Here is a 14,753-nt window from a genome sequence, read left to right as displayed (position 1 = left end):
ACCAACAAGTGGTCCAACGCAAATAAACATGTTCTGCTCTGAGATTCTCACATGAGATTATTCAGTCTGAAGGGTCATTAGATAATTCTCACGAGAGCTCATCAGATGCCTGTCACAGACCCAGGAGTACTTTGGTGGGATGGCAGGAAGCTCATTAAAATGTATTTATGCTCCAGTGTCAGTAATTGGGCACAGGAGCCAGTGTTATTTAAAGGAAAAAGGTCTGCAGATGCAAAACGTCAACACAACGGAAATTTTCGGCTGCCAGGGTGGGAGTTTGAGAATTATTTCACATCTGGGAGGCTGTTTTGGAGAGAAAAGGCAGTTTTAAAGAAAACAAAGTGCTTTACAACAAAACATTCTTCCAATATTTCTTGAAAGTGAAATATTGTGCTGTATGCCAATGACAGATGCCAATGATGCAAAATTGGATCCTAAAGCACAGCACATGTGGCACTGACATACAGTAGAGAACATGATTCAAAATCTTTAGAAGAAAAGTAAACTGGGTTAGATCCTCTAATGAAGTCACAGCCATCATTCACAGCCAGACAATAACAAACACAAAGGTGCATTCTAAATCACAAATATTAAAACGCTGGAAGTCAGTAAGTCACTGTCCTGATGGCTTTAAGTAGACATTCTTGCTGTATCGGCGAATCATGTGTTTGCTAAGAATTTGCATAAAGTTGAACCCTTCACACTGTTATCACAATGTTAATGGTTAATGTAGCTCACATCACCTCAGTCTGCCAACTGTCATTCTAATATATGAATTCTGATAGCTTTGAAGAACTATCAACTCTTAAAAGTGTTTTTTAAAGGGATAATTTACCCCAAAATTGACAATTCTGTCATCATTTACTCCCACTTGTGTTGTTACAAACATGTATTCTGCAAATCACGAAAGAAGATATATTGGTAATACATTTAAGAGATTTTAGAAAATCTTTTGGAAGATTATGTGGTAACCAAACAGTTTTTTGACCACTGACTTCTACTGTATGTAAAAAAACAGAGACATCTCAAAGTATCTTTAAGTTCCACTGAGGAAATAATTCAACAAGTATTTTGGAACGACATAAGGTTGACAATTTTTTTATTTTAAGTGAACTATTCCTTTAAAACATCACAAATATGCTTTGATAGAATCTTACCATTTGATTTGTTTGGCTCCCATTTTGGCACTAGAGTTCCTAGCCCTCTGCACCACGTTTATTCATCCATAGACCACAAGGAAGTATATACATCAGCATCGTTCTTAAAGACAACTTCTTTAGAGTCCTGTCTTAGCATGCAGTGTCTACAGAATTGCCACTCGTTTGCTAACTAGCTCCTCTTTAAATCACCATACTTGGAACTGACAGCAGATCCTATCTGTGAGTTCAAAGCCTCTTCAGATGCACCCGACGTTGTCCATATGGAAATCCGGTTTTTAATCCATCCACGGTGACAGGAGAGAGCGGTACTGCTCTGTCACCAGGGCAGCTGCATCCTACCCCCTCCTCTTCTTCTCTCTCCGGCTGGGAGTTGGGCTAATTATTCCTCTTCTCAGTTCAACCTGTTCACAGACGACTCCTTCACTTCATAAAGCTCTCCAGTGCTGAGATCTGCATGTCCCTGTCTAGTTCTCGCGCTCCCACCCTCCCTCACTAGCTTCTCTTTTTCTGTGCGGAGATTTTAGACTCAGTCCGGCCTCCCCCTGTTTACCCTCCCCCTCTCGCCTTCCCTCTATTTCATCTTCCTTCTCTGTCCTGCCTCTCTCCCCATCTGTTAGGACCAGTATTTTGACAGAGGGGGAGCTGCTACGGGACTGTCTGGCTTGTAGGGGGGGGCAGAGATCTGCTCTGCACCGTTTGCTGCAGCATTGAATGCACTTCTGATTTCTGCACCTTTTGCTATAAAATTGCTATAATTACATAGGATTAGCTAACATAACATTGGTATAACATTTTTTGAAAGAAGTCTTATGCTCACCCTGACTACATTGATTGCTTTAAAAAAAAACTGCAATCTAATAATAATTTTTGTAACAAAAATATTTTGATGTATTACTACAATTTCAATTTTTTCTTTTTAATATACATTTTAAAATGCCATTTATTCCTGTGATAGCAAATCAGCAGCTATTTCTCCAGTCTTCAGTGTCACATGAATTTCAGAAATCATTCTAAGATAATTTGTTGCTCAGGCAACAATTTTGAAAACAGCTACAGCTTAATATTTTTGTGAAAACCACAATACATTTTTTCAATTACTTGAGAAAGAGATTTCAAAAGAGCAGTAATTTCTTGTCTTTACCGTCACTTTTGCTATTTTGCACAAATGAATGCCTCTTTCCTGAATAAAGAGGGCTGAATAAAAAGTTTTTGTTTCACATGGGATGGGCATTATTTTTTGCCCATATTAGCCAATACGGTTTAATTATGGCAACTTAGATGTGCACTTAATTTTTTTTACACATTGTTTTACTAAAAATTCACACAGTATTTGAGAAAATTTGTGCATTGTCCATTGATTGGGCTGCTGGTAGATTTTGTAAATGATTCAGAGGAGAGCAGACACAGACAAATATATATGTCTGTGACTTCTCTTTATTAAATAGTACTGTGAAAAGATAATGGAATAGTAATATGGTAAAGTGAACAGAATATGATCGTGACACTGTGTAATCCAAACGAGTGTAACTCACGTAAGCTTATATCAAGAGCCAGAACATTACCACTGCAACACCTCTGAGGAAAAGGAAATCTAAAACGATCTCAGCAGAAATCAATAAAAGTATGCACAATGCAAGCAAAAAGCTGTCAATTATGGTAGAAAAATATGTTCTGTGCTGATGGATTTCAGTGGTATTAGAAATACCAACTTCATAAGAAAATAAAGAAGCTGAGAATCACTACTTTTATAATTTCAGTAGTTCTCCTTACAATCTACATCCCCAATTCCAGAAAAGGATCGACGTTTTGTAAAATGCAATAAAATCAAGAATCTCTGATTTGTTAATTCGCTTGAACTTTTATTTAATTGACAAAAGTACAGAAAGGTTTCCAAAGTTTTCACTGACCAGCATAAATGTATTTTGTAAATATGAACACATTTTGATGGCTGCAACACACTCCCAAAAAGTTGGAATAGAGCCAGAATAAAGGTGAAAAGGTTATAGAATATCCACGTTAAACTGTTTTGCAACAGTTCACAATAAGCAGGTGAACTGGTAATAGGTCAGAGTATCATGTTTGGGTATAAAAGGAGCAATCTTTTTTTATACCTAGCAAAGCTAGATCAAGGCTCATCACTTTGTGACAAATTTCATGAGAGAAGAGTCAAAAAAAAAAAAATTTCACTTTTCACAATACAAAATTGCAAAGAATTTATGTCTTTCACCAACTACCAGACATAATATTGTAAAATGATTAAGGGAATTCGAGAGAAATCGCAGTACATGTAGGGCAAGACAGGAAACCTCAGTTGAATGTGCATGGCCTTTGAGCCCTCAGATGGCATCGCATAACAAACCATCATGTTAAATATAGCTACATGGGCTCTGGAGTACTTCGGAAAACACTGTCATTTACCACAGTCTGCTGCTGCATCAAGAAATGCAACTTGAATATCTGTTACTCTTGAAGAAAGCTATACATTTAGCTGTACCAGACTTTCATCAGTGACAGAAGCAAAAGCAAACGTTTGTCATGGTATGGGGGTGCAGCAGAGCAAAGGGCATGGATGACTGACTTATGTCCGAGATACTATAGACATGGAGGCATATATTCGAATTGCAGAAATATACTGCCATCAAGATGATTTCTTTCATGGGAAGTCCATGGTTATTAGATCAAGACAATGCCAGCTCTCATTCTGTATGTGCTGTAACAGCGTGGTTTCGTAGACTCGGCCTACCTACAGTCCAGATCTGTCTCCGTGCCACTGTCCCAACTTTTTTGGAGTGTGTTGCAGCCATCAAAATCAAAATTTGTTTAGCTTTACAAAATAAAAATAATTTAGTTTGCACTTCAGTTAACTAAATAAAGATTCAAAGAGATTGAATGGATAACATATTCTTGATTTTATGGCATTTCACAAAACATCCCAACTTTTATGGAATTGGGGTTGTATATATTTAAATGGTCAGTAATGAAGTCTGAAAGATTTATTAAAGCATTTGATTTCAAGCATTACCAAAATGTAGCCTATGGGGCAGTGAGCTATCCAGATCTGTCAAGTTATCTCTGATCAAGTGCCTCTTAACAAGTCACTGACCTGACAATGTCCTAGAATGGTTTCTTACATAACACTTTCAAAGGCATTTACATACATCACCAAACCCAGAATTAATGACTAAGTGTACAAATGATGTTCTTTTGGATAATCAGGTACTGAATCAGCTCCTCCAGATAAAATCATAGCTGATGTCCCACATAAAAGAACAGTCACACATTTTCTGGTTTTCAGTGGCAAAGCATGATGACGCCTTAAAGAAAGCCTGTGGGCTGGAACATCTCAGGCCTTACAAAACAAGCAGGGAGAAAATCCTCGTGACAACCTCCTCCAGCCTATCTATGTGTTCTCCTCTCACAAAAGCAGAGCGAATAAAGAAGAAGGGTTGTGATAACATGTTTGTGTATATTTTGTAACTACGAGATGAGAATGCTGGGAAGCTGGTTGATTCCAAGAAGTGTTTTACAAAACTGAAGCAAATTATTTACAGATGAATGTATTCTCAACTTAAAGGCTTATAACTACATCAGTGTCTTTTTGTCTATTTATGTGCATTTTCACTAATGTTTTGTTTAAATATTGATTGATTATTAGATCTTAAATATTAGTATTGAAATGATTAGAATTTACCCAGTAGATCTTGCTCCTTTCTCCTCTTCAAATGTCCCTCTCTGTCCCTCATACTGTTGAACCAATGCTCGGACACTCCAGCAGGGGTTCTCACTGTCCTCCTCGCCACTGCAGCCATGACTAAGAGCAAAAAATACAGTGGAATTATAAACTGTAAAAAGCGGTTTCAAGTATGGATGATCTTTTCATTTGTAAACTAAACAACTCTCTCTGAATATACATTTTTAATAATTTTGCACTGTTTTCAGACTCATGATAACCATTTCAAAGCTCCAACAGAGCACATTAAAGATTATTAGTAAGGGTGACATCAAATCTTAAGTTGTAGAAACATAAGTTTAGACCAGTAGATCTGATTATCCATATGCTACCTCTGAACTGAGCAATGATACATCCATTTTAATTTCTTCTTTGAAACACAAAAGAAGAACTACAAGCACTGATATTTCAAGTCAAACAGACTTTATGTTTTCACTCATAACATTTCACAGATTTTGTGAACAGAGTCAACTGATTCTTAAGAATGATCAGACTAATTCACCCAAAAATGAAAAGATATCACATTATATATATATATATATATATATATATATATATATATATATATATATATATATATATATATATATATATATATATATATATATATATTGTCATAAGGTGGCAGCAGCAGCTGTGTGTTCGACTTAAAGCAGACCGATCAGTGTACAGGGCCTTAGCTGGGGTTTGCGGGGCTCTGTGCAGGTTGTACCACTGGGCCCTGTTTGAAATTGTGTAAATTGCACAAATAAACAAGGTTTGTAGGTGTCCAGGTACAGAAATTGTATAATCAAATGTAAATAGCATTGCATAGTCTTGACTGTTTAAATTAAATATAGATTAATTCTTGTTAAAACTACAAAGTAATTCAGTAAAGAGCAGTGAGTGATTCTCCCAATTTCTTGGATTAACATGAAGGACACTGACAGCAGCTAGTAAATTAGGTGCGGTCAATTTAAGAGATAAAATATCCGATATAATGATACACATTCCATTTCTATCTCAACTGTTTACTGAAGACATAACTGCGCCTTTTTAATCGAGGATACTAGCAAAGACAGGTATTGTGACAATTTTGAATGCATTTGTTGCAAGAAGAGACAAAACTCAATTTGGTGTTTAAGGGCTGTAGACGTGTCTCTGCATGCACACTGTACACACAGAACAGCGCGTGGGTGCTGAATTAAGCTTTTCATGTCTTTTTTGCTTGTGTATTGAGGTGTATTTGTTCGTTTAGGCACTGGAAAGAGTGAAGAAGAGCTCGGTTTAGTGTTTGCTCTCCATGTGCGCACCGAACTCGACGAGAAAACTCTCAGTTGAGTTATTCCACGTCTTGTGTTTGAATGCTTTAAACTGTTTTAAATGTTTCAATTGGCAAGGCTTACAACATTTGCAATTCATAAGCTTTTATGCAGGCTGTCTTTTTATGCTGGCATAGGGCAGTCAGTTGAAATCGTGGATGGTACGATATGGCAAACCCCTAGTTACAAATATTTTTCTCTCACTGCCGCTGACTATCATACGTGCAAGCCTCTTCGGCGTAGGACGTATGTGTCGCGCATGTGCCGCTGAGATATGCTAGTCTTGTGAGTTTGTTTACAGGATCAAAGGAAGCAAAGTTTCCTTACGTTCTTTACGCAAAGGAAATCCAGTGTTAACGTGATATTCAGCCCCTGGAATGCAATTTTACTGTGCAAACCCCGCCAAAAACATGTATTTTACCCCCCCGGTCCCAGAAGAGAAGACAATGCTGAATAAAGTCGTAATTTTTGTTATTTTTGGACCAAAATGTATTTTCGATGCTTCAACAAATTCTAACTGACCCTCTGATGACACATGGACTACTTTGATGATGTTTTTATTACCTTTCTGGAAATGGACAGTCCACCGTACATACACTTTCAATGGAGGGACAGAAAGTTCTCGGACTAAATCTAAAATATCTTAAACTGTGTTCCGAGGAGGAATGGAGGTCTTATGGGTTTGGAACGACATGAGGGTGAATCATTAATGACATAATTTTCATTTTTGGGTGAACTAACACAAAAGTTAATGGACCATCTTAAAGGGATAGTTCACCCAAAAATGAAAAGTACCCCATGATTTACTTACCCTCAAGCCATCCTAAGTGTATATGTATAAAAAAAATGTCCTGACTCTTCTAAGTTTATAATGGAAGTGAATGGGGGTCGATGTTTTGAAGCCCCAAAAAGTGCATCCATTCATCATAAAAAAAGTGCACACGGCTCTGGGGGAATAATAAAGGCCTTCTGAAGCGAAGCAACGCGTTTGTGTAAGAAAAATATCCATATTTAAAACTTAATAAACAGTCATCTAGCTTCCACTGTTGTATGAGAGAGTGGTGTTCTAGTGGATGATTTAAGATGTAGTTGTAGTGAAATATGCCAGTGAGAATATTATGGAGAACTACCCCTATAAAATGAGAAGGAGATTTAAGAACAGCTACTCTATGTAAGCAATTCTAAATGAATAAACATTTACAAAATTCTTTTGAAGGAGAAGGACGAGGTAAAGGGAAGAATGAAGCTACATGTACCTCCATTCTTGCCTTAGATGAAAGACGGAGCGGCCAGGCCGAGAGGCATCCTCCCTGGCTGCTGCCAGTGCTGCTGCTGCATTCTGGGCCATGGCCATGGTGGAATGAGGTCTGTGATTGGCCGAGGAGCCAGTGGAACTCCCGCCTACGCCAGCTCCAGCTCTGTGACTGGCTGATGCGGAGGGTTTAAAATGTGCAGCTAGAGCAAGTATGAGCCTCATGGCAGATTTAAGGTTCCCCTCCACTATGTCTTTGAGTACAGAGAGATAGAAGAGATCTTAAATAAGCAGTTTTATCAGCTTAACCATGATTAAGAGCCTGCTTTGTAACTCACCCCTGGCAGACGTCTGGGGCATTCTGATCCGTTTGGATGATACAAACTGCAGAACCTTCTCCACATTCTGCTTCCTCTCCTGGTCATCACGTGGCACATAATGAATGCCATCCAGCAGCTCACCAGCTTGCCAAATATATAAAACACATCTCAATACAATGGCGTATAACACAGTTCTGCAATAAAAATGGAATATGATGTACAGGCTTACCCACGATCTCAATAAGGTGTGCTAGAACCACACCATCTCTGAGATCCTGCCGTAGATCACTCACAGGTTTCAGTCCAGGCTTCTTTCTCAGCTGTGCATTAACCCAAGACACATAGGCAGCCAGTTGCTGCTTGAAAGACAAACATTTCATCAGATAAGTGCAAACTTGGTTATAGTCTATAGCTCAAGAGTAGATTTTACTTAAGGTTTTTTTTTTTTGCTTGCAAATATTTTACTGCTATATTTTATTCTATATTTTACCATGGTTGCTTTTATTTGGTCCAAAGTATAGTAAAAAAAATTACATTTTAAAATAACTGCTTTCTATTTCAATACATTTTAAAATGTAATTTATTCCTGTGATTGCAAAACTGAATTTTTAGCAGCTATTACTCCAGTCTACAATGTCACATGATCCATCAGAAATCATTCTTATATGCTATTTGGTTCTCAAGAAACATTTCTCATTATCAGTGTTAAAAACAGTTGTGCTTTAAATATATATATATATACATACACACACACGTACACATACATATATAGTACAGCCTAAGCACAAATCACAAGGCTCAATGGAGCCAATGTCTCTACGTGCATTTTTTTTGCAATGACATAAACTAACTGCTTGATTTTCATCGTACATTTCTGCCATATGGACATCAGTTTGAGATAGTCACCACTGATAGGTTATGCAGGATATGCCTGTGTTGATACCCACTAGGATACCCATTGTCAAAAGAAATTTATGCCTCAGTGCTCAAGATGCACCTGCTTTGACAGAACAAGTCCCTCCTCATTCAACCCGGCCGGTCAGCATCACCCGGGTTCAACAGCGTGGATTAGTCTGACTTGCACTTTGTCTGGCATGTCACAAAAGGACAGCTTAACAACCCACGTTCATGCTTCCTCTTCAGCAAATACATGTAGGAACACAAAGACTGCAGTGAGGTTTGCCGCAGTTCTGGCAAAAATGATAAGTGCTGAAGAATGTGGGATGGCTGCAGAAAAAATACAGCATGTAGAAATAGCATATACTTATTTATACTAAACGAGTCCAATACCTTTGAGGAAAAATGACACAAAAACACCATGAAAGTACCATAAATTTTGTCCATGTGACTGCATTCACTATGTCTTCTAAAGCCATACGATGGCTCTGTCAGAGATACGAACCAAAATGTACATGCTATAAACTGATAATATTCCCCACAAGTGAGCTGTAGACAAATATGACAGGAGTCACCAGATCAGTGTAATTGTCAATTAATCATTCGTTCCAATATTGTAAACTATACTATACGAACTATACTATTTGAACTGAACTGAGCTGGACGATGATGAACTAACTTTAACTGAAAGCGTTTACTATCGTCCTCTTGCATTATCGACACAATATTTTTCTGTTTAATAATATAAAGCTGCTTTGACACAATCTGTTTTATAAAAAGCTCTATATAAATAAAGGTGACTTGACATAACCAGAATAACCGATTCATTAAAAAAAAGATCCCAAAAAATACTGATCGGTGATCACTTTATTTCATAACAAATAAGTATAGGTCAGATGTCAAGATTATCATATTCAATTTGGAGTTTAATGCAGTCATAAGGACCAATTTTATGATGCCTGTTCATTGAAATATAATGAAAAAGTGCATAGAAGTTCAAAATGTCTCTTTTTGGGGAGAGAAAATCAAAATTATGGAGTAAATGAAGCCAAGAATTGAAGTTTTGGGTGAGCTACTCTTTTAAACATTTCTCATATATGACATACACTATTCAGTAAGATTTTTGAAAGATTTATTCTTTTTTACTCAGCAAGGATGCATGAAGTTGATCAAAACTGACAATAAAATACTTTTTTAATGGTATAAAAGTTTTATTTTTCTTCTATTCATTTTCTATTCATCAAATATATCATGTATCACAGCTTCCACAAAAATATAAAGCACCACAAGAGTCTTTAAAAATGTATAATGAAAAGTATTTCTTGAGCATCAAACTTCTGACTACTTTCGAAAAACCTTTAAAAACCATACCGACCCCAAAACTTTGAAAGAAACTGAACAGTCATTTATGACATCATGTGTCACACCTTGACAAAACATAGTCTCCTATTAATCTGGAAGACTGTGGATAAACCTTTCCTCGGCCTCCACCTCCCAACCAACATGTAGTTCACATCACATGCCAACACATGAACAGTCAAGTACAACACATGCACACCAAAATAAAGAAAACAAAATGAGCTCTGCATGTTTTTCAACGAGGATCAATGCACAGTAGCATTTATTGATTTGCCACATGGTGGGCTGACTAACACAATGCAAGCTCTGTCTGAAGCATATCTGTCTCACTTCAATCTAACAATGGTCCTGACAGGCTTCCCAGTGAGAACAGCTAACACTAAGAACTTTCAGCACAGATGCACTGTAAGATGCTGACCATGCTGTACAACTGGAAGGTAGCAAAAGTCCTGTGCAACCAGCTGTACAAATGAGCTGTCTGTTCACACAGTCACCGGAGCCTGCTGTTCTGCTGTAATCCCACTTTATATCGGTGGACCTGAAATATCTGTGGAGACAGCTGGGATTCATAACAAAAAATCAATGATGGTTTGAGAACAGCGCTTGACAGTTTAATGGTTACAGTCTGAGGGCAGGCAGATGTAGAAGCACTCAGTCTAAGGTAACATCAATAGGGAATGTCTGACGATTACAGAAATGGCATAATATGCTTAACACCTCCTTAAAGCATGATATAGGAATCTCCACAGGTTAAAATGACTTTAACACTTATATAGAGGGTCCTGCATATAACTTTTAAGTTAAAAGACTATCATGATATTCTAATGAAAATATAAAGTAACGCAGCACTACACTGCTATTTGTAAAATATATCAAAGTAACACAGTAGAGAGCTGACTACATGTACAGCACAATAACGGACTGTCTCAACTGAAATTATAATTTTTATTGTGCAAATTTTGATGTAAATATTGCATTATTTATGGCTTCTTTTTATCCCTTCCTGTTTCGATATTCAACATTTCATGTTTTCTACATATAATTCAAAAGCACTATTTTCAACAAAATATTTCTGCAATTGTAATTCATCTGTAAATGCATTCATATCATAAATAATACACATTTATATTTGTGTGGCATGAAACAGGATGAATAGGATTGTCTTCCATTGCTTAACAGCTGTGAAGACTAGACTTTCACTGGCATTGCTACTAACAAACTACTGAAATTACCACGTTTACTGAGTAAACCATGGTATCTATGGCATAATTTATAGTTTATTGGTCTTAATTCATAATGTTGTCAACCAATCAACCAGTTTCAATCAGCTGCATATGTAAAAGATTATTTTCAAAACATTATTTCTGCAACTGTAATATCCATGTAAATGCATTCACACACCACATAATATACCTATTTATGCATGTGTGGCATTAAACAGTCTCTGTAAATTCAGGATTAATAGGATTGTGTCTCCCATTGTTTATTAGCTGCCAGGACAATCCTTCTCTCTGTTTCTGCGCATATGGCACGAGGATTTTAGTTTGCATGTGTTCTATTAAATATCACCGGTCAATGACTGTAAACTTACTTTGTTCTAGTGCATGGAATACTAAGTTAGATTCAAAAGAGCCTTGTATCTGTTGTTCTACAGTCACTACTCACAGAAGGTGCAAACAATACAATACCGTAGCCCTCTTCGGAGTTTCTTGCGTAATAAAACGCTTCATAAGTTGCGACAGCTACCGCTTTTAACTTTTTTAGTGAGTCTGGACTTAACAGAACCTAAATGAGCAAATGAAATGCCGAATGCACGTGTGAGGGTTTAGGAGTTCAGTACCTCATTAGGACCCTCCTGCAGCACGTCAAGCAGATTTCCTTTAGACAGGGATGCGATCATTCTTCCGACTTTTCATCAGGGTGAGAGGAGTGCGAGTGGAAAATGTTAACGTCCTTACTCAGTGAGAGTGTTTTGACCGCATATCGAAAGAACTGAGGTAAACAAAGGAAACTACAGAAACTAAATCACTCACGGCGATGGCCATATGTGCCACAGCGTTAGCTCGCTAGACCTGAAACAGGATACAAGCTGGTCGCGGATGGGGAGATAGCTAATGCGCATGCGTACGCAGCAGCGGCTCCGCGGTCGTTATGGCGACGCTTGAGCTCATGTCGGCTGCTTTTTGTCTCTAGCTTCTGCGATGTAAAGAACACTAGTCTGAGACCGAGAAATGCACATTATACCTGTTCTGACTGAAATGACTCATTTTAAGTTAAATTAAGCTTCTTGAACGCAAAGCACAGAAGAGGTGTTCTAGCCTGGATCGCACACCCTGCAGTCCCTCCTAGTTTAAACCCAACACCACACCACAATGTGTAAAAATCATGATGTGAAATCAGAAATTCTGTACGCAGTTTACTCTGGCTTCATTGTGTGCAGCTCCATTAGACCACATCCTTCCTGCCTGCCTCATGCTTCCTGCTTCTGCCTCACTGTTTTATATAAAACAAACTTATAACAATGAGCTTTTTTCTTTAAATATTTAAACTGAGTTACAGAACCATTACTATAGAGATAAAAGGCTTCCGCTACAAATACGCATATTTCGTCTTATTTTATCCATTTATTTAATTTTAATCAAATGTCTGTCTCCCCCTGTTGTAAGAACTGCGGGGAAACATGGTTCTAGATGTGGGTCCTTTAGCTAATTTTACATGATTGCAAAATTTGTCTAAATTTTTAAAAAGGTTTTTATTTAATGAAAAATTTGCCTTATTAAATGAACTATTATTTAAAAGCTTTTTCCCTTATTGGGCCTAAAATGGAGGAATTTTGGTCAATTTTGCTAATTAAACAATATTTTGCTAAATGTGCTTTTGTGCTGAAACCTTGGCTGGTTTAGGCCTGTCCGGGCCTGTTATGGATAAATAATATGACAAAAAAACCAACAGGAGGTGGCAGCAAGCCCGTTTTGATAAATGATGAATTGAATCGTTCAAATCAAAAGATTCGTTCAAAACGGCTGATTCAATTACAAGCAAAACAAGCCTGTGTCTCAATGTGTAAACTATCCATCATTAATTCTATATGATATTAGTAATTTTCAATATTATTTAGGGCATATAGTATGGATAGTATGCACATCGGGACGCAAGGAAAGTGTCAATGTAAACTGGCCGTTGAATCACTGGCTCACTTGATTCGTTCAAAAACGGATCCATTTAAGGAACGAAAAACCTTGTTAGGTTACTATGCACTGAATAGCACATTTAAGGCCTACTGATATCCAAAAAAGTTGCTTGTGCAATGAATATAAAAACATAACTCATACATGGATATTTTAGTTGCTTGAATTATTAGGTTATTTTAACTGTATACTAATAGGTTTCATCGGCAGTAAATGCTTTTGGACACTCAAGACGTTCTTTTCTTTGGTTCGAAAATATCAATCCTTCACAGTCACACATACAGCACAATAACAATATGTCAGGGGAATGTCTTTCAATTCTAATGAAGGAAGAAACATACCTTTTCTGTTGTCTTCTTTTTAAAGAAATTCGAAAGTTGAGCTTGAACCATTTTGCACGAAAAATGACGAAAACTTGCTTCCACTTGTGCGCAGCTCATTACAGAACCGAGTTATGATTAGCCAATCACAGTTATTCGTGAATTATCTTTAAAAGATAATTTGAACATTTCATTTGCATTATAAATTTTACATTATATATATTATTAATCCAGATGGGGATGGTAAGGGGAGATGGTGGTTTTATTGAGGGGATGCTTTTTGACATTTTTTTTTTTAACCGGGGGAAAAAAACAAATAATTTGTAGACAGTTAAATGAGCTATACTAAGTCTACTGGTAAGATTTTAATTACTGCTTTTGTTGTGCAAACTGTGTAATTTATAGTTTACTTTTTCTAAGATGTTTAACAGTGGCTCATCTGAATAATTAGTTACAATTAAAATCTTCAGAGACTTCATAAAAATGCACAGTGTGGCTCATATATAACGTTAGCACAAATTATTTCATTAATTCACATTTCTATCACACGTCAAGCTGAAATCCTAGTTTTACACCATGTCTTCCACTTCTGAGGGTTTTATGTGGATCATCAGACTTACAGATTTCTCCACAGAAGGCGAATGCAGCATCTTGCTGATCTACGAAGTGATAAACGTCAGTGCTTTTGGTTTGTTTATTATGTTACGAACCAGTTGACGATGGAAAATCGGCAAATAAGCCTCTCCCAGAGATTTTCATCACTTGCACTTCAAGACTTCAGCGTTTACTTAACGGCTGACTCCGACTGAACATCGCCACTTCGCTCACAAGGCGAGAGAATTATTACAATTACTGAAACTCGTAAAGACAAGCGGGCTTGTAAACATTCTCAAGAGCCTCTTAACGATAAAACTAGCGTTAGCATCCATAACGTTACCAGAAATCAGTTCTTAAAGTTTAGCGACCTACATTAGGTTTCTCCCGCTTTCTTGACGATATCATTTGTAAGTTTGTTAATCCACCTTCATGTAAATATAGTTATACATTTCCAGCAGTAGAAAGTAAATCACAGCAGCAGACTTCGGAATCCGCACCGGTCATAGTTTCTATGGTTACCAGAAACAGAAGCACGTGCGCTAAACAGCAGTTGCATTTAAATAGTGTTTCTGATTTGACATTAAAGCGGCTGAAAAAATAATAGTGCAAGTGTTTTGAATCATCACTGT

General features: G+C 37.2%; 1 protein-coding gene across 1 annotated transcript in view; it reads right to left on the bottom strand.

Annotated features, from left to right (window-relative positions):
* Positions 1–12,486, bottom strand: part of LOC132117238 (dixin-A-like) — a 36,894-nt gene extending 24,408 nt beyond the window's left edge. Inside the window, exons 1-5 of the mRNA XM_059526400.1 lie at positions 11,860–12,486; positions 7,993–8,122; positions 7,782–7,907; positions 7,448–7,697; positions 4,852–4,971 (exon numbers count right to left, since the gene is read on the bottom strand). Of these exons, the coding sequence (XP_059382383.1) occupies positions 4,852–4,971; positions 7,448–7,697; positions 7,782–7,907; positions 7,993–8,122; positions 11,860–11,919 (686 nt within the window). The 5' untranslated portion in view covers positions 11,920–12,486. The remainder of the gene's footprint in view (positions 1–4,851; positions 4,972–7,447; positions 7,698–7,781; positions 7,908–7,992; positions 8,123–11,859) is intronic.
* Between the last annotated feature and the right edge of the window lie 2,267 nt (positions 12,487–14,753).

The sequence above is a fragment of the Carassius carassius genome, chromosome 36 (assembly GCF_963082965.1).
Source record: "Carassius carassius chromosome 36, fCarCar2.1, whole genome shotgun sequence".
NCBI lineage: Eukaryota > Metazoa > Chordata > Actinopteri > Cypriniformes > Cyprinidae > Carassius > Carassius carassius.
Note: the sequence above shows the minus strand (reverse complement) of the source record. Positions and strands in the feature narration are given on the sequence as shown.